The following is an 18,238-nucleotide window of genomic DNA, read 5'->3' as shown; positions in this document are numbered from 1 at the left end:
CAAGAGTTAATGTGTTCATCATCAAATTGTGTTATAATACTTTATCAGTGCTGAAATAGTAAGCAATTATCTACATACAGACAAATTGCATAAACAAGCATCAAGTATGACAGTTATTGCATGTTGGGTACTGGCGCTCTCCCTGATGACTTCCTGTGTTGAGCAGGACCAAGTGGAGAAGGTTTTCCAGAAGCAGGCGTCCATGCAGGAGATGTTTGATAAGAGGAGGGTCAGCCTGAAGAAGCTAGCAGCGAAACAGACCAGGCCGGTGCAGCCGGTGGCCCCCAGACCCGAGGCCTTTATCAAATCTCCTCTCAGCTCACCTGGTCAGTTTCCATAAATCCATACATGGACTATATTTATTTCACACAAGGCAACCTCTTTACTGACTTTTTTATCCTCTTCATTCTTTGCCTGACCCCAATGCCATTAGGGCCGGGTATCCTTTAACAACTGATTAAGAATAACTTTGAATCTCTCTTACCTACACCCTCCTCTTCCCCTGCTGCAGCACACAGAGCACAGCAAGAGAAAAATTGCTCTGAGGGAAACTCTGGAAACTGTGAGAAAGTGAGTGGACTGTTGTTACAGCACATGTCATCTTCCAGTTGTTCTCTAAAGTTTGTGTTATCTATCGCTTCTCGTTTTGATCCAATGTTGTTTTTTGCAGGATGGAGACAGTGACAGCAGACAGGCCTCTCTGTCAGAGGAGGAGGAGAACCTGGCAGTGCTCAGGAGGTGAGGGATCGTCCATAACTCTTTCATCTGTGATCAAATTACACAGCAGATGGACTGTGTGAAAACAGTTCTCTCATTATAAGTAGCATTTTGCATCAGTCATTCCTGAGTGTGCCTGCAGCGTATCCTTTGTTTGAGCTGTCTTTCTGCCTTTCTTTCTCTTTCCCAGACATGTTATGAACGAGCTGCTGGAAACTGAGAGGGCCTACGTGGAGGAGCTGCTCTGTGTATTACAGGTGTTTAAATCCACTCCACAAAAGGTTTACTAGTCTCTGTCTTTTACTTGTGCCTCGAATGTCATGTGTTCTCGTGTGTTGCAGGGATATGCCTCTGAGATGGATAATCAAGCAATGGCCCACCTCATCCCTGCTCCTTTGCAGAACAAAAAGGAGGTTCTGTTTGGTAACATGCCAGAAATCTACCACTTCCACAAGAGGTGAATGAGCGTCCTCTAGCTGTCAGTGATGATATCTGCATTGTGACTTGAGAGTTAGTCAGCATTTTTATCAAAAATCTTCACTTTTTTTTGTTGTAATTTCCAGGACATTCCTGAGGGAGCTGGAGCAGTACACCGACTGCCCTGAGCTGGTTGGAAGGTGTTTTATAGAGAGGGTGAGTAAATTATGAGATTTTCAGGGACGATTTTCAACATCTTCTGATGAGAAGGTTTCTTACATAGAAAACGTTTTCCTTTCTCAGATGACCGACCTGGAGATCTACGAGAAGTACTGTCACAACAAGCCTCGCTCTGAAAGCCTGTGGAGGCAGTGCTCAGACTGCGCCTTCTTCCAGGTGAACAAAATGCCAGCACATCCTGCTTTTTAATTAAATAAATACATTTGTGTGTTCTATTTTTAAACAATGGTAATCTGTCTTGTTTTCATCAGGAGTGTCAGAAAAAGCTGGAGCATAAACTGGGATTAGATTCTTATCTGCTGAAGCCTGTTCAGAGAATCACCAAATATCAGCTGCTACTGAAGGTACCATGCTGTCTGTCTTTTTTTAGCTTCCTCGACCCTCGGCAGTCATGGCTGTGAGCTAAATGTTTATGTGTTGCTGACTGTAGGAGATGCTTAAGTACAGTAAGACCTGTGAAGGGGCTGATGACCTGCAGGAGGCGCTGACCTCCATTTTGGGAATCCTCAAGGCTGTCAATGACTCCATGCACCTCATCGCCATTACAGGATACGAGGTGAGATCTATTAAACAGGACACAGGCTCATCAGTCACAGAACAGACTGTTGAGATGGGTTGTTGGCATTAAATAGAAGACAGAGACTTGGATATGGATATGGTGTTGAATATGATATTGTTTAAAAACCAAGTGGATCTGTGATGTACTGTAATGTCCTGGGAAAGTTTCCAGCAGCCCTCAAAATGGAAATTAGTTTAAATTACTTTATTTGGCACTTACGAGAGCAAATGTACACATTTCACCAGTAGGTCTATTGCACAGTTTACTGTTTATCAACTGTCCCACAAGTGTCTATTCCTGAGGATATGTACATATGATAGTGTTATTACATAATAAGCTATTAAAAACAATGAATGATTGAATAAACAAAGCAGCCGTACCATGGCTTCATCTGGCTTCAATTTGCAGCTTGAGGCAAATATTTAAAAATCTTCTTTTCAACACTCTTGAATGATGTAATAACTACACACAGCCCCATCCACTCTGTGACCATGATGACAAACAAGGTACAAAAGAGTAGCCTGTCTCACAATAATCTTTCATGCATCTTTCAATACTACCAAAGGCAGCAATTTGTATTTTGATTGAAATTTTTGATTTGTCACGTATTGAGTTCCATACATTTCTGAAGACATGTAGAAATACTCTTCTTTGCATAGCATCTACACAATTACATCTGCTTTCTGTCCTCCTCCATGAATGTAACTTTCTAGTGTGAAACTACATTATCACAAGTGAAGTTCTATGTATGTTCTATGTGTATGTTCACTGTGTAAAGTATTCATGATACAAGGAGGGTGATGTAGATTAAGAGTAAGGCAGGAAGTGATGGGAGGAGGCAGTCATAATATTTAAATAAGAGGAACTTGAGGTAGCTCTTCTCAGAATATAGACACAAAGCTGACAGAAACAAATAGATGTTTGCAGATCAGTATATGTACAGTATATGTGGTTGATCAGCTCTATTTCATAGCACCTTCCCATGAACTCTCTTCTTTCTCAGGGTAACATGAGTGAGCTGGGCAAGCTGCTGATGCAGGGCTCGTTCAGCATGTGGACAGAACACAAGAAAGGGCATGCCAAGGTTAAGGATCTCGCCCGTTTCAAGCCAATGCAGAGACACCTCTTCCTCCACGAGAAGGCGCTGCTCTTCTGCAAGAGGAGGGAGGAAAATGGGGAAGGCTACGAGAAAGCTCCCTCCTATAGCTTCAAACAGTCTCTCAATGTGAGCACCTCTACTTCTGCAATTTTGTGTTTCATTGCATTTGTCTCTATTACTGCTGGGTTTGTGTATTGTTAAAAAATGTTTCCCCCCATTGTCTATTTTAACAGATGAGTGCTGTGGGCATTACAGAGAATGCAAAAGGAGATAACAAGAAGTTTGAAATCTGGTGCAACTCCAGAGAAGAGGTCTACATTGTTCAGGTATGTAAACACATTCAAAAACGGATTACTGATAATAGTGGTAAGCAATATACAGTTTACACATTATATGTTATTTGTTGCATTTCAGGCACCGACAACTGATGTTAAAACCACCTGGGTAAATGAGATTAGGAAGGTTTTGACAACTCAGCTGGAGGCATGCAGAGGTACAGTTTTGTCTTCTGTGTCTGATTCCAGTTCAACGTTACACTAATAAACTGAACCATTAATGATAATGATTATAGTAGTGATAATTATGAAAGTAAAATGTCTGTAGATGTTTGTCTGTTTGGATGTGAACCCTCTCTGTCGTTCAGTAGCCAGCCAGCAGAGGGCCCCAGATCAGGTTTTCCAGTTTCCCCCTGTGTCAAGTGGAGTGAATCTAAGGTAAGCCTGTATGGCAGAGACCAATTGCCACTGCCAGACATGCATACCCATTTGCCTTGCAGTCCATCAAAGATACCCGAGGGCCCAATTGGTTAGGTTTATACTTTGGGAAGTGAGATGGTCAGAGCCAATCAGAGGCAGAGAAGAGACGGGTCTCCATGATAGGCATACTAGGTACAGTATGCAGGTCTGAAATGGGCATTTAGTCTCTCCCAAGCCTGTATCCTACACTTTGTTCATTCTCTCTCACAATTCTTTCAGATTCTGTTGAAGTTCTTAACCCAAAACTCTTTACGGCCCTCTTTTGTTCACCCACAGTCCATTCAAGAGTCAGAAGAGCTTTAAAAAGGGAGAGGAGAAGAAAGCTGAGCCCTGCAGCCCTGATGCCAATTCTTCTTCTTCACCAAAGCCCATAACAAAAGGTGAGCGGAGAGACCCAGAAAGATGCAACCCTTCTTTATTTAAACAAATATATGTTTAACATTTGTAGTGCATGCACTGTACATATGACAGTACAATTACTTTATTCCTTCCCTTTAATGACTGATCCATGTCTTAACTTCTTTCTCTTCCACTGGATCATTTAACATTTTCTTTCTGTTGCTTTCCATCCTTTGAACTTGCTTGATTCACCTTCTTCCTTACCTTTTTTTGTCGTCTTGTCCCTCTTTCTCTTGCTTGCTTTCTTGGTCAGATGAGGCTGTGACAAGCCCTACCTCAGACAGAGCTGCTGTGGCTAAAAAGCGCTTTACTTTACAGGGCTTCAGTAACCTCAAAGTTCAGAAAGGTAACTGCAGACCACTGTCAATTTCATATCCAAAATATCACATCATCATCTGCATTTGTAAAATGAAGGTGCGTCAAAGAATTTGGTTGAGTTGTTAAGTTAAATATTTCTTATTGCTTGCTGAGAGGTAGATACAACCCTCATGTCTATAGATCTGCAAGTGACGGAAAATTAACTTTTACTTTAACTTTCTAAAATTTACTTTATGGTTTCTGTCAGTCTGGAAAAAACACATCACTTTAGGTTGCATCTTGGACTATAGGAAACAGCAATTGTCCTCTATTACCATTTTCTGACATTTTATCGACAAAAAACAACAAATAAACCATCGAGAAAAGAACCGATTAACCAATAATAAAAATGATTTTAGTTGCAGCCTTACATGTCTGTATAATGACGAAAAGACACAAGAAAGTTGCAGCTGCTCCCACCAAAAATATTGTGCAGCCCATAACCCCCATAAAAACCTCATTCGGTTTGTATACATATTTAACAAATGCGATATAACATAATTAATTAGATTTGTATATGCATAATTTGGCACATACAAATGATGTGCCTGGATGGCAGCTTTTATTACCTTTGGACAGTGCCAAGCCAGCTGTTTCCATTCTTTATTCTGTGATAACCAGCTGCTGACGGTAGCTTCATTTTAAATGTAAAATTGATTGTACAAATGAAATAGCAGTACTGATCTTCTCATCTAACTCTCTGCAAGTAAGCAAATAAGTGTATTTCTTAAAAGTGACTTAAGGAAAAAATGAGTAACGAAGCAATACATTTTTAAAGATGAGGTCAAATACTACATGCTTCCCTCCACAGAGCCCTCAACTACAGACGATAAAAGTTTTACATTACCCATGACGATCCTCCTCTTACCAGGTATCACAGAGCTCCAGACCCCAGTTTCATTCCATGCAGCACAGTGCCTTTTTCACAGCAGACATGTTGACTTATCATAGAAGGAAAAACACAGGTGTTAAGAATAACATTAACAAATGGCTCAGTTCTATTTAAGTGAACCAGCATGCACAGGACCCTGAAACTGAAGCAGCTAAATGGATTGAACTGTCTATAATTGCATTAGTAACACCTGTGCTTCACCTAATGTCGCTCTGAAACAAAGCCTGCATTGCTGATGCATTCTTTTAAAGTAGTCAAGCTATTTACAAAAATGCAGATCTTCTTTTCAAAAAGCATCACAACATTGTGCTGCATTTTGAATAAGCATCAGCAGATTCTCTCCTCAGTAGATTAAGTTTGCTATTTCTGTTTTAGTTGTCTTTCCTCAGCTTCTGTCACCCAGCTGTTAGTTTATTGTGCGTCAGGGCTGGAAGTTGCTGTTTCCCATTAGACTTTTAGTACTCAGAATTTAATATTTCAAAGTCAGTATTTGCCTCAACATCTGTCCTTGTTCATCCTTTTTCTTTCTTGGTGGTAGGATCTCCGACAAGCCCCGATCACAAGACGAAACGCCAGAGTGATCCTACGCCATTTGGGTTCAAAGGTAGCTAGTTTCTTTAGCAATTACTGCATACTCTCCCTGTCTCAGTAGTTGTTCGTCCATGATGCCTGAGCACAGCCAAGCTCTCGAACGCTGATGAGCTTCATTGGCTGTAGCGACTTCAGGGTGAATGACTCGCTGTGTTTCCATTGCCTCCTGTCCCTCAGATGCAGGCCCTCCTCCCCTCCACCTGAGCAGGGCCAGGTGGTTCAGCACCTCTAGTGTCTTTCAGACAAAGTGGAGAGGTATACTGGCACCAGCCGGCTCACGCTGGCTGTGCGTTTGGCCCACTGTTTCACTACTATAAACCCGTCCTAGAGCATCTCTCTCAATTTGTCCGTCCCACTTTCAGGCTTGGTCAAAATCCTAGAAATGCACACTGGTATGGAGGAATGGATGCCTGCCACTTTACTTATTCTTTTGTTTGCGTCAGAGAGTTTAAAATATGGAGTTGCATGCTCATCAACCCAATATTAGATTTTTGGTAATAGTTGTGGGACAGATTGTGTCATGCTGGGAATCATGGGATTAGCCTTTTTGTGGTGCTTCCTCTCACTTTTTCACACTTGTAGATTTCTCACTAGCAGGTCACGCACATGTCGGGCAGCAGCTGAAGCTAAATGTTGATAAACTAAGTACCTTTGTCTCCCTCTTCCCCTCAGGCTGGAACAAGCCCTCCCTGTCACTGGATGCCTCAGAGGAAAATGATGGCTATTCCAGTGCTGAGGATCCTCTTAACTCTGACCCAGAGGAGGACAATGGGAAGAAGCTGGTGAGTCACTGTGTGTGAAAAACATGTGTTAGGCCTATTTATACTAGTACAAGTTACATTGTGGGGACAGAAATGTGTTCAATCAGAAACATAGCAAGGATCCCATTTATGGACAAAAAGCTTGTCCCTCACAAGGAAACAATTACATGTTCAGGTGAGGATCTCTTTTTTTGTCAGGGCTAGGTTAAGGGTGTAGCAGTTATGTTTACGATAGTGTGAGACTCCAGGAGATTAATATAAGTCAATGTAATGCCCTCTGAACCAACAAAAACTTTTCCTTAAAAGTTCTTAACAAGCCATGAAACTGACACTGTGAAGCTGAAAGTGTACTGAAGTCAGTACATATGACATTATTAGTAGCTGTGTCCTGTAGCTGCACTATGGTCAACATGCAACATGTTATTTTGAAACTACTGTGTAGTGTCTATGTATTTATGTGGCTTTTAAAACATGTAATTTGATATAATTATGTCCAGATGAGACATGAATCATGTTAACTGACTTCCTTTAAAATATTGTGTTTCTGAATGCACCACATGTAATTTACCACACATGACATTGTACATTTTTAATTGATTTAATTAAAGCTTGATTTAAATTCAGATGTTCATAAAGCAGCAATCATTGATTTTTATTGGCAAACCAAAAACCAAATAAGGTGTAAACACAACATTGACATATATCACCTTTTATGGCAATCATGTTAGCAAACAATTGCTTATTTACACATCTACCAGACACGGATTAACATTAACATTAATTTGTTCTGTTTCTGGCAAACTAATAAAACATAATTCCAATATTTATTTTCCTTATAGCTCTGTTTTGCACTCCTGAGGGAAATATATGCCTCTTTAGCTTCTAAATGATCCACTATGATCACTAGCCAGTTGCTAATTCAACCTTTCTGCCATTTAGTGCAGGGTAAGTAGCATACAGTGAGTTTATTAGAGCTTTTTGGCCGAAAGCAGCAGCCTGCGGCAATTGGAGTAAAGTTAATGACATCAGTGACACTGAACCAAAACAGTAAAGTTGCAGCCTGTGCAACCTAAATAATGAGCTTAATTAAGCTCCATTAAACTGAATAAACAGCAGATTTAGGTGATAATTCTCTTGGTCCATACTATAAATGACTCCTTTAACACAGCAGGTAGTCATGTGATCCATTGTTTAAAAAAATGTTTTTTTAAATTAGTGCAGCTTTAAAGTTGACACACATTGACTGGTGTTCTCATAACAGAAAAATATCAATGTGCTCATTTAACTCTTGATTTATAGATTTTTCTAATATCAGTTTGTAATTTTTGTGCTTTGTTTGTTTTCCTATTTTGATTATGAACAGTGTGCTGGCAAATATACAGTAATGGCCGACTATGAGAAGAGTGGTGATCAAGAGCTCTCAGTGAAGAGCGGAGACATGGTGCAGCTTGTCAAGGAAGGGGATGATGGACAGTGGTGAGAAAAACAACCTTATTGTTGGCTATGAAATGAGAAATTTAAAAAACAACAACAACAAAAACCCCATTATAGCAGCAATGACAGGTGTGTGTTCATGTGTCATGCAGGTTTGTGCGTAACCTGAGCACCTCTAAGGAAGGCTGGATCGCTGCTCCCAATCTTATCACCCTGATTGAAAAGTCCAAGTCTTGCCAGTCTCTCTCCAGCTCAGGTGTGCAAACAAACAATCCCAAAGAAAGAGTGTGTGACATTAACACAGTTGTTAAGCTAGAGTACTTTATCTGACATTAACCTTCAATATATATATGTGGGTTTGTGTGTGTGTGTGTGTGTGTGTGTGTATGTGTAACAGAGGGCAGTGGCTCTGGAAACCTCAGCACATCATCCAGTTGCAGTGAGACCTACACAAGCTTCTCTGACATCAAAACATGAACTCCTCTTCACTTCCTCCATCACCAAACTGCCCCCCTGAACGCTAGCATCATGTGGCTATCTGTGCTGTATTGCCAACATCAGTACATATTAGAATTTTGTCCACAAAAATCGGTACTTTTTCTTTTTTTTAAACTCACAAATATGCACCAAATATTGAGATAATGACAAATGTTATAAATTTGACTGCAGTGCCATGGTGCGGTGAAGATACTAAAAAGATCAACACATCACACACAGTCATTTCACAGGACAGTAAAGTGATCCTCTAGTCATACACTCGTCTGTTTATTTTTATGAAGAACAGAGGATCCAGGCGATAGTAATGTAATAGATGTATGAATGGGCCAGCCGGACTGATCTAAGTTAATGCATCTATCTGTTCACATTAAAAGTGGGGAAGTATGTGGATGACTGTCTCCTGCCAGCTTCATCTGCACTAGTTCACCCAGGATATCCCATTGTTACTGTAAATAAGAAAGATAGAGATAAATAAAAATGTACGGCTTGGTAGCTGTCATGAATGTTTTTTCTCAGTTTGTCACATCTTTGTTCTTTGCTTTTTCCTTTTACATGTCTATTTATTTGTATGAAATAAAAAAATATCATGTTCCTTTTCGTCACTTCTTAATTTTTCTCAATTTTTCCCTTTTCTTACTGTCTTTTTATTACATTTCTCATCCCTCTTTTTGTTGTCTGTCTTCTTGTTTCGCTGTTGTCAGCCTGTCATTAGAAACCCTGTCCTTCCACCTGCTGTTCTGGCTTAATGTATGAGCTGTTGTCTTTTGGGGTCTCTGAGAGCCTCGCGGTCTGCTCTTTGTGGGCTTTCATGTACACTACAATTTAAAAATGTTTCTCAATGTGAATAATAATCAGAGATCACTGTATAGCGCTAACTTATTCCCTGTTGAGGGATCATGCTCTGAATGTAGATATTGTTCATTAATATCCGTCATGAAATGTTTGTTATTTGAGATGCTATATTGTACATTAAGTATGGTGACGTCACTACTTTGTGACTTGTCTATTTTTCTTTTTTCTTTTTTTTTTACATAAAAGAGTTGTGATAATTCAATCTACGTCTCTTCTGTTCTGTGTGTGTGTGTGTGTGTGTGTGTGTGTGTGTGTGTGTGTGTGTGTGTGTGTGTGTGTGTGTGTGTGTGTGTGTGTGTGTGTGTGTGTGTGTGTGTGTGTGTGTGTGTGTGTGTGTGTGTGTGTGTGTGTGTGTGTGTGTGTGTGTGTGTGAGAAGATGTAGGCTTGATACTGCCTGATTGCATGATGTAAGTCTTTTTGTAGCTGTAGACTGATCATATTTATTTGGCTGAGGTAAATAATACATTTCTGAAACATTTCAAGTGGTTTGTGTGGGCAGACACACCTATACAGACAAAGCCTAGCATAATCTTATTGGCAAAGGGCTTTAGAAGAAGAAATGAAAGTGAAACTGTACAACTGGGTTGCCAGTCGTGTAAACAATCCACCATTTCACTTTTATACAAAATGTGTACACCGAATACATCGGCTTGAAAAATTTAGCCTAATATCCCACTGGCAGTTTGAAGTGAAAAATACTGTCATTATCCACTGCTGATCAAATTAAAATGTTAATTTTGGACATTTATTTTAAAAGCAAATGACCAAATTGATGTGGACTACAGCAGAGAATACAGCTCTCCACATGAGGCCTTTTGATACAGTAAACCCTGACAGAACAGACACACTGGCAGCAAAAATGGTCCATGTATCTTTTGGTCCTGCAATTATTCTTTCAGGACCAAGTATTTAAAAACAAAAAACGAGTGGTTATTTGATTTTTGTTTTAAAATAAAAAAGATGAAATTGAAATATGTTTATCTTGTTTGAGGTCAAAAGAGAATGGGCAGAAATTAAAAAATGGTTAGATTTTCTTTTCATATTTGGAATAATTAGAAATAAAATCACTGGCAAATATAAGATTTGAATAATAATATGAAGAATATAATATAAGATAGCAGTAGAAGTATTAAGTCCTTGTTCTTAGAAAACTATTCTCGATCTTACAAAATCTCGCGAGACTCATCGGACGCCAGAAACTGGCAACCCCCAAGCAGAGGGAGGAGGGAGCGGCTGCAGGGGTGCATGGGTGCATGAGGAAGAGGTTACTGGCATTAAAGTACAACCACCCCGATTTAACCTGGACGCTTTCAAAGTGACTGCAGCCCTGCTGAAACATTAACAACAGTAACAGCAGAGGATCGGTTCAGGTTGTTGATGAGCCGTCGGTAGATGGTAAGATGGTAGAAATGGGCAACGATCGCAAAGTGATCTGCATACTTTGTGAGAGGTCCGAGGAGACGAAGATAAGCGGAGCCTTATCCACTAAAGATTATATCACCGCTCATCAGAACTGTTTGGTAAATATTTTGATGATATCCTTTCATTATTATTATTTTAATATAACGTTTAGACATCTTGTTTTCATACAATGGAGTCTGATAGAAACTTTAAAGTGTGTTTTCCTCCACACACAGGGTACTGAGGTATAACTTTCATCATTAATAACATTTAGTGCACAGAGCCGACCGATAAATGTTTGAAGCCGATACAGACATTTAACTGTTAAACAACGATATATCGGCACATTTTCATTAAAAAAAAAGACAAAAACTACAAAAAACAAACCATTTTGTGATAAAAGTGATTAGGGACATTTAAAGACCTGTCAACTTTTCAGAAAACCTTGGAGTGAGATTTTAGGGAAGTTTCGCAGGCCCCCAATCTTTTTTTGTCCTTGTCATGGTTGCCACCATCAGTCAAAGACATTTTATCCAATTTGTACTTTAAGTAAAGAAATATGACTATGTATAGCATGAGCACAGGAAGCCTTTGAAATATGGGTCGGACAATCTGGGGGGAGGGGGACTGGAAATGTACCCAAAGCCCTCAGCAGATTACTCCTCAAAAAGTAGAATATTTGTCAGTTTTATGAGCCAGTTTCTAAATGAGGCAGCCAGGCTTTGATTAGTCAGCTCCTGTCCACAAGAGACTCAGGTGTAGTTATCTGAAGTATGATTTTGATTTTTGATTTTGAAAATTGTATTTTGAATGTGTGAAAGAGAAAAACAAATATGAAAAAAGAAAGCACAATGGTCATCCTGAAAACAGTGAACTTACACAGTAAGCATGATGCAATGCAAGTTGTCAACCACATCCGAAAGGGAGCGGGAAGAAGTGAACACTAAATCCCACCCCTACTCCATAAATCAATGATTGCTAGAATAATAACTTCCTCATATATATGAATATATAATCTATATAATGATTATTTCCTATACTAATGCACATAATGTAATACTAGTTCATACCATCATACAATTTTTTACTGATATATATTATATTTAATGTCAATAGGCTATACATCTTTATTTACTGTAATCAATAAATAAATCATTGCTACATTTGTCTATCAAAAATAACTATATACATATACACATGTATATCCTGCACACATACACATTCGTAGTTGATTATTTTTTGCAGGAAACATAATTTGTGATGTTTGTAATTCTACCAGGTCTGCAAGTTTTAGTATTTCTGACTGTAAGAATAGTGTGTTTGTGTGATCCTGAAAACCAGCCTTGTGAATGATTCAAATTGCTTCTTTCTGGAGAATGAACAGTAAAGAATGCGGAGTGATTTATTATCTACGAACTGCTTTGCTTTGTTAAATATTGCGACGCTTCTTGATACTTTAGAATGTATATGTTTTATATGTGGTTTCATCAATTATAACCCCAAGAAATGTATTTACAACAACACTTTTCAATTATAACTCCAACAATCTGTATCTTAACTTGTGAATTCATTCTGTAGTTACCAAATAGCATTATTTTAGTTTTGTTCAAGTTCAATGATCATTTGTTTATGTCAAACCATATTTTTAATTTGCAAAATTCTGAAGAAATCTCGTCTAATAACAGCTGTAAGTCATCACCGGTACAGAAGATATTTGTGTCATCTGCAAACAAAATAAGCTTCAATACTTTATATATGTTGCATATATAATTGATATACATAATGAAACATTTGGGGCCTAACACAAGAAATGTCCAGACATGTGGGGCAACTGTCACCCAGCTTCACAAACGGTTGCCTGTTAGATAGGTAACTCTCGACCCAATTTAGAACTACTATGAAAATAATCATTAGATGCTGCCCTAATGTTATCGGGTGTGTCTGTACTGCAGTTTCTTGTTAGTTATTAGCCAACATGTGCACTGATACTGATATGTCTGTAATATCAGCAGCTGTAATATTGACCTGTCTTGTCTCACTTCTGTTGTTTCTGTTTTACAGTTATTTTCTTCTGGTATTTATTGCCAGAATTCACCACAGTTTGACGATCTGTTTGGTTTTTCCGTGGACGATGTGATGGACGAGGTGAAACGTGGAAGCAAACTGGTAAAGATCACGATTTGGATATCCCACACCCATCAGTTGTGTGCTAGAAACTATTTTTAATTTCTTCTCATTTATTTGTACCAGGTTTGTTACCAATGTAAGAAAAAGGGTGCCACTGCTGGATGTGAAGTCAAACGTTGCAAGAAGTCCTTCCACTACCCATGTGCTGTTCAAGAGGGAGCTCACATTATTGAAGATGCAAATGAGGGGAAATATGGGTTAGTCCAACATCTCTTTTGCCTGTCTCTATAGTAATGATGGTGTTGTGTATTCCAAACATCCTGTACTGAAGTATGCTTATCTATTGGAAGAAAATTCATGTTAATTCACATGTTTTTGGTTTGAACCTTCTTATGTTTTTGTGCTTCAGGCTGTTCTGCTTCTCACACTACCAAAAACAAAGTAAGTGGGCACCTCTAAAAACTTACCCCTTCTCCAGTATTCATATTTTCTCCTATATACCCTGATTCACATTTTTTTATTCTTCGTATAACATTTTAGTTGTTGAAATATTTCACTTTTTAATGACCAGGAAACAAGAGTTCCACAGATGAACATGACTTTACAAAGCTCCAAACATCCAAAAAATCCAGCAAAACTGCATCATCTAAGGTTTGATTGATGGGAACTATCTACTGATAACGGCATGTCTTACAATACAGATGTTTAGTTTTTTTAAAATCTACATTTATTTCTGGAGCTACAGTACTGTACATACGTTTTAGGCACTTTAAATGTTTGATCCATAATGCAACATCATCAAGGAAGCTTCTGGTCGCTCCCAGATTAATTATCCCATATCCCAAATTAATGCAGCATGACAGTGACACCAAACATACAACCAGAGACAGAAAGAACTATCTTCAGCCACGAGAAGGACAAGGAGTCCTGCAACAGATGGTTCAGCCCACACAGAGCCCTGATCTCAGCATCATGGAGCCAGTCTGGAATTACATAAAGAAAGACAGAAGCAGCTAGACCCCTGAAATCCACAGAAAAACTATTGAAAGTTGATAAATACAAACAATTAATGCAAGAATTCTGACTTTAGTGCCTCAAACTTTTGCATAATACTGTATATGGAAAATAAATTGAACTTGATTCTGTAGCCCAGTGAGAAACATAACACCAAATGTTAAAATAACTTAATAACCCCTAAAACACAGATACGTTTTACTCTGGAACCAAACCCAATTGAAAAAGTAATGATATCCATGTTTTATTCTCATGAGGTATTTTGCCTTTCCTGTGAAAAAACTGAAGGAAATATCAGCTTGGACAGCTTGTCTAACAGAATTATTATGTGAGTATGTTCACATTTTGAAGTTAGTAGTCTGTATCTGTAATATAATCCTCTCTTTACATCACTATCTGATCACGTAACCACCAGGCTTCCTGTGTGTCTTTTAGGTTAAATTGTAACAAACATGCTCCTCCATCACATAAGAAGAACGGCTATGGTGAGTTCGCTGGCATTGCACATGTCTCATCTGTAAAGTTGTTTCAGTATCACAGATTCTAAATGTTTCTTATTGACAGATGATTCTGTGGCGGCCGGACCGTCTGCTTGCAGCAGTGACTCAAGCTCAGCCAGCAGCCCTGTATCTTCAAAGGTACACTTATAACACATTTTCACTTTAAATCAAGCGTTTTTATATCTATCTAATTCTATCTTTGTACACTAAGTCATTTTAATTGGTCTGCTATTGCTTTTAAAACAGAGAAAGCTGAATATCAATGACAAGTAAGTGTGATCATTTGTGAGTTTTTGGGGTTTTTTTTTAAATTTTTGTGTAAAATGGGTTGCATCTTCTGCTTATAGGCATCATTACAGCTTAAATGATTATTTGCATTAGTTATTCATAGAACTGAATTTAATATAGTGCACCATTTGCACCTTTTACCTTGACTGTTTTCAACATATTTGCATCTTTAAAGGAATAGTTTGAGCTCATCTGTACACTAAATATGAAAGTCTACCTCCAGATCTCACTAATTAACACCTTATACCTCATTTATTTATTTAAAGGTTATGGTTTTATGGGGGTATATTTGCTAAATGTATTATGATTATTTTATGAGATATAACTTGTTAACTAGTTAGCTTTAAAGGTGCAGGGAGTTGAATTTTGTTAGCTTTGGACGGAGCCTGGCTAGCTGTTCCCCTGTTTCTAATCTCCTTGCTAAGCTCAGCTAACTGGCAGCAGCTTCATGTTTAGTGTACAGATGTTTTTCTTTTTCTTTTCTGTTTCTTTAAATGGAAAGTAAAAAGGTTAATGACCTCTGTTCTCCGCCGCAGAGAGGAAGAGAGACCTTCTAAACGAAAACCTGAAGGCTGGAAGAGGAGATTGTCAGACAATTCTTCAGATTCAGGTTAGCCTACTTGCAGTACATTAAAGAATGTAACGTGTGGATTTAGCACTGTTGTGTGAATCTGTTAACATATTAGTTGAAGTCAGGATGAGATGAAACACTGATTTATGTGACGGCTCTTCTTCTACAGTTGAGAATGAACCAAATACCGATATGGCAATGTTCGCGCCTTTAGAGTCAGATTTAGACGAAAATGCCAACTCTGTTCCAGAGAACCAAGTAAGTCAAATCTTTGTTTCATTATTTATTTCATTTCTTTCTTTGAGTCATAAAGAAGATGATGTACATTAATCTCATTTGTTCCCCTCTGTTTCCTTCACTCTTCACCACTTGTCTGTGAACTGTGCCCCAGTCAATCAGGTATGATCAATCATTTGTGATTAACTAAAAAATAAGTGTGCAATATTTTTTTTAAGTTACTTTTCTGTAATAACGTGTGTAATAATTATTTCAGTATGCACCAGTATTCAACTCAGTTACATAGTTAAAGGGACAAAATTATGAGAAACATCCTCCAAGAGCTGAAACTGTTTGTGGAATTAATTGATTGGTCCAATCAATCTGTCATTTAAGAACATTTTTTAAAAAAAATACTAATTTTATCAAGTTTTTTTTACTGCTTTTTAAATGTGAGGATTGGCTGTTTTTCTTAGTTTTTTTCATGGAAAATTGAATATCTTTTGGATTTGGATAGTTGGTTGGACAAATCAAGCTGTTTTTAAAGATGTAATTTTAGGCTCTCAACTTGTGATGAAGACTAGCAAAACTAATTAAAAACCAGACAGGGATCATGCATAAGGACTGTGCAGCACCACACTGTACAGTAAAATGAATTCCAGTACAACTACAACATAAATTACAGCTTCAAAAAGGGCCACATAGTTTAATCATCACCTCTCTGACACACGTTAAAAAACAAGTAAAACATGTAATAAAGATTGTCTTCATTACAAGACTGTTGATCTTAATGACATTTGAAATAGTTTCAAAATTATAGTTGAGGATACTTTTTTTATTGATGTTCACTCACAGAAAAGTTGCTGAGAGTGAGAATCCCACTGCGTCCGGCTCAGGTAGGTGTCACAGCAGATCCACTACACATACTTTATATAGCAATTACATGCTTTATGAATGGTCTGCAAACTCTTGCTGCCTCTTTCAGGAAATCAGCTGATGGATGAGAGCAGAAATGGACATAAAGATGAAGATGAAACATTCATACATTCAGTGAGTTATAATGTTTTTCTAGATTTTTTTGTCAAACATGTCCTAGGATATTTAACCCTAAAATCTATTAACTTTTATTATTTGATTTCACATGTGGTCATAATTATTTCACATTATCGTCACCACTAGCAGAACTGATATGAAATGTCTTCACTTCCTCTCAGGATACTGAGTCAGAGAGTCTGCTGCCTCCTGTTGAAAACGGTGTAAAGTTGCATTCAACAACAAGTACCCCACTCTCAACAGCATCACCTGCACATCCCAGTGTGACTCCGGTCAACGTGGGAGAGGCGATAAAGAGAACAGATGAAGGTAAAGTGTCCCGTGTCATTTGTCAGTTTGCTGTGTGTTGAAGAAAAATCACTCAAGTCCTTGTTCAAAGTTTGCTGTGATGGTGGTGTTTAGGTGAGTGAACTGACACCGACACAGACTAGCAACAGTAGACCATCCCCGAGGAAATGAAATGGAAGCATTTTATAGAGTGGGGTCAATGCAGTAATCGGCAAGTGAAAAGAAACTAAAGGGCAGGAAGGGAGTGCATTTGCATTCAGATAGGAACCAGGGTCATCTTGGTAAGGGGGGGAAATGGTTCTTAGACAGTCAGATGTCAGTGTTAAATGAGAAGGGCCAAAACAGGAGGCGGTACTGTAGCAAAAATTAAAATCATCAAGGGGCAGGAATGATCAAAGGGTAGTTCTCTGCTGTGTAAGCTAGAAAAAACATAATAGTAATAGCATTGATCATTTATATTTTGCTGTCAACTAGCAAAAACATGTGAGTGCTGCTAAACCAAGAAAAGATGGGTGAAGAAAATGAATCATACTGTGCAGGGTGGGAAATTACCTTTTTAAAATGTGAACATCTCCATCTGCTGACAAATAAATGTTCACATTCACTAGACACTCAATAGTGAATCATTATTTTGTGTCTGATATCTACCAGCCAATTTCATATTTTACCAGCATTTGGCTGGTGGCTGGTGTTTATTACCCACTCAGACACACAGTGCTCGACTTCAACAACTGGTTGTGTCGGAGGGCTTTTTTCCTCTTGGTCGCAGACTTTTTGTTGTTGTTGTTGTTTATGCTAATAAAAGAAGCTGCTTGTTTCTCCACCAGTCTATTTGGGTGAGCTTCTGAAATCAATCATATATGGGTCTAGTCAGCTGAGGAAGGTCCTATTGTAGCAGGAATAATCAAACAGGAATGATGTTACTGAAACTCAGTGTATCATGTGTGATGTGTTCTCAGGGTCTGGTCCTGTGCAGAATCCTGGAAACAGTCCTGAATATGTCCTGTGCCCTCTGTTCCACTGCAAAGCTTACCTGCCCCCCATCTCCCTCCTAACTGCTCTAAACCCTGCATTATAGCCTGCAACTCTCTATGCACCAACTCGGCCGTTTCTCGAGCTCCTCCTGAAACCACCCGTGTGACCCTTCTGTCTTCCTACAGCTGCTCCCTCAGACCCAGAGCCCAGCATGGACTCCATCAGCTTCTGGA

At 38.7% G+C, this 18,238-nt stretch overlaps 2 protein-coding genes across 2 annotated transcripts in view; both read left to right on the top strand.

The window, feature by feature from the left end:
* mcf2lb (mcf.2 cell line derived transforming sequence-like b) overlaps nucleotides 1–9,767 on the top strand; it is a 34,333-nt gene extending 24,566 nt beyond the window's left edge. Inside the window, exons 13-33 of the mRNA XM_062432180.1 lie at nucleotides 167–326; nucleotides 512–570; nucleotides 671–738; nucleotides 908–974; nucleotides 1,059–1,174; nucleotides 1,281–1,350; nucleotides 1,438–1,530; nucleotides 1,626–1,718; nucleotides 1,805–1,930; nucleotides 2,937–3,158; nucleotides 3,266–3,358; nucleotides 3,447–3,525; nucleotides 3,679–3,745; nucleotides 4,064–4,167; nucleotides 4,440–4,548; nucleotides 5,987–6,039; nucleotides 6,204–6,281; nucleotides 6,699–6,808; nucleotides 8,151–8,263; nucleotides 8,374–8,477; nucleotides 8,619–9,767. Coding sequence (XP_062288164.1) covers nucleotides 167–326; nucleotides 512–570; nucleotides 671–738; nucleotides 908–974; nucleotides 1,059–1,174; nucleotides 1,281–1,350; nucleotides 1,438–1,530; nucleotides 1,626–1,718; nucleotides 1,805–1,930; nucleotides 2,937–3,158; nucleotides 3,266–3,358; nucleotides 3,447–3,525; nucleotides 3,679–3,745; nucleotides 4,064–4,167; nucleotides 4,440–4,548; nucleotides 5,987–6,039; nucleotides 6,204–6,281; nucleotides 6,699–6,808; nucleotides 8,151–8,263; nucleotides 8,374–8,477; nucleotides 8,619–8,698 — 2,064 coding nt within the window. The 3' untranslated portion in view covers nucleotides 8,699–9,767. The remainder of the gene's footprint in view (nucleotides 1–166; nucleotides 327–511; nucleotides 571–670; nucleotides 739–907; nucleotides 975–1,058; nucleotides 1,175–1,280; nucleotides 1,351–1,437; nucleotides 1,531–1,625; nucleotides 1,719–1,804; nucleotides 1,931–2,936; nucleotides 3,159–3,265; nucleotides 3,359–3,446; nucleotides 3,526–3,678; nucleotides 3,746–4,063; nucleotides 4,168–4,439; nucleotides 4,549–5,986; nucleotides 6,040–6,203; nucleotides 6,282–6,698; nucleotides 6,809–8,150; nucleotides 8,264–8,373; nucleotides 8,478–8,618) is intronic.
* A 1,045-nt stretch (nucleotides 9,768–10,812) lies between these two features.
* phf11 (PHD finger protein 11) lies at nucleotides 10,813–16,686 on the top strand. The gene is made up of 12 exons (XM_062432276.1): nucleotides 10,813–11,092; nucleotides 13,035–13,139; nucleotides 13,224–13,357; nucleotides 13,510–13,541; nucleotides 13,672–13,751; nucleotides 14,372–14,442; nucleotides 14,550–14,599; nucleotides 14,679–14,752; nucleotides 14,861–14,883; nucleotides 15,439–15,512; nucleotides 15,643–15,731; nucleotides 16,675–16,686. Exons 1-12 carry the CDS (start codon nucleotides 10,973–10,975, stop codon nucleotides 16,684–16,686), a joined length of 864 nt encoding a protein of 287 aa, XP_062288260.1. The 5' UTR covers nucleotides 10,813–10,972.
* The last annotated feature ends 1,552 nt before the right edge of the window (nucleotides 16,687–18,238 follow it).

This window comes from Scomber scombrus, chromosome 13 (assembly GCF_963691925.1).
Source record: "Scomber scombrus chromosome 13, fScoSco1.1, whole genome shotgun sequence".
NCBI classification, from domain to species: domain Eukaryota; kingdom Metazoa; phylum Chordata; class Actinopteri; order Scombriformes; family Scombridae; genus Scomber; species Scomber scombrus.
Note: the sequence above shows the minus strand (reverse complement) of the source record. Positions and strands in the feature narration are given on the sequence as shown.

Bases quoted from the DNA above. Each gene is read 5' to 3' on its own strand.
- phf11 (XM_062432276.1), top strand. From the start codon at position 10,973: ATGGTAGAAATGGGCAACGATCGCAAAGTGATCTGCATACTTTGTGAG. The intron at 14,753-14,860 runs GTACACTTATAA...CTTTTAAAACAG, and splicing joins GCAGCCCTGTATCTTCAAAG to AGAAAGCTGAATATCAATGA. The intron at 14,884-15,438 runs GTAAGTGTGATC...TCTCCGCCGCAG, and splicing joins AAGCTGAATATCAATGACAA to AGAGGAAGAGAGACCTTCTA.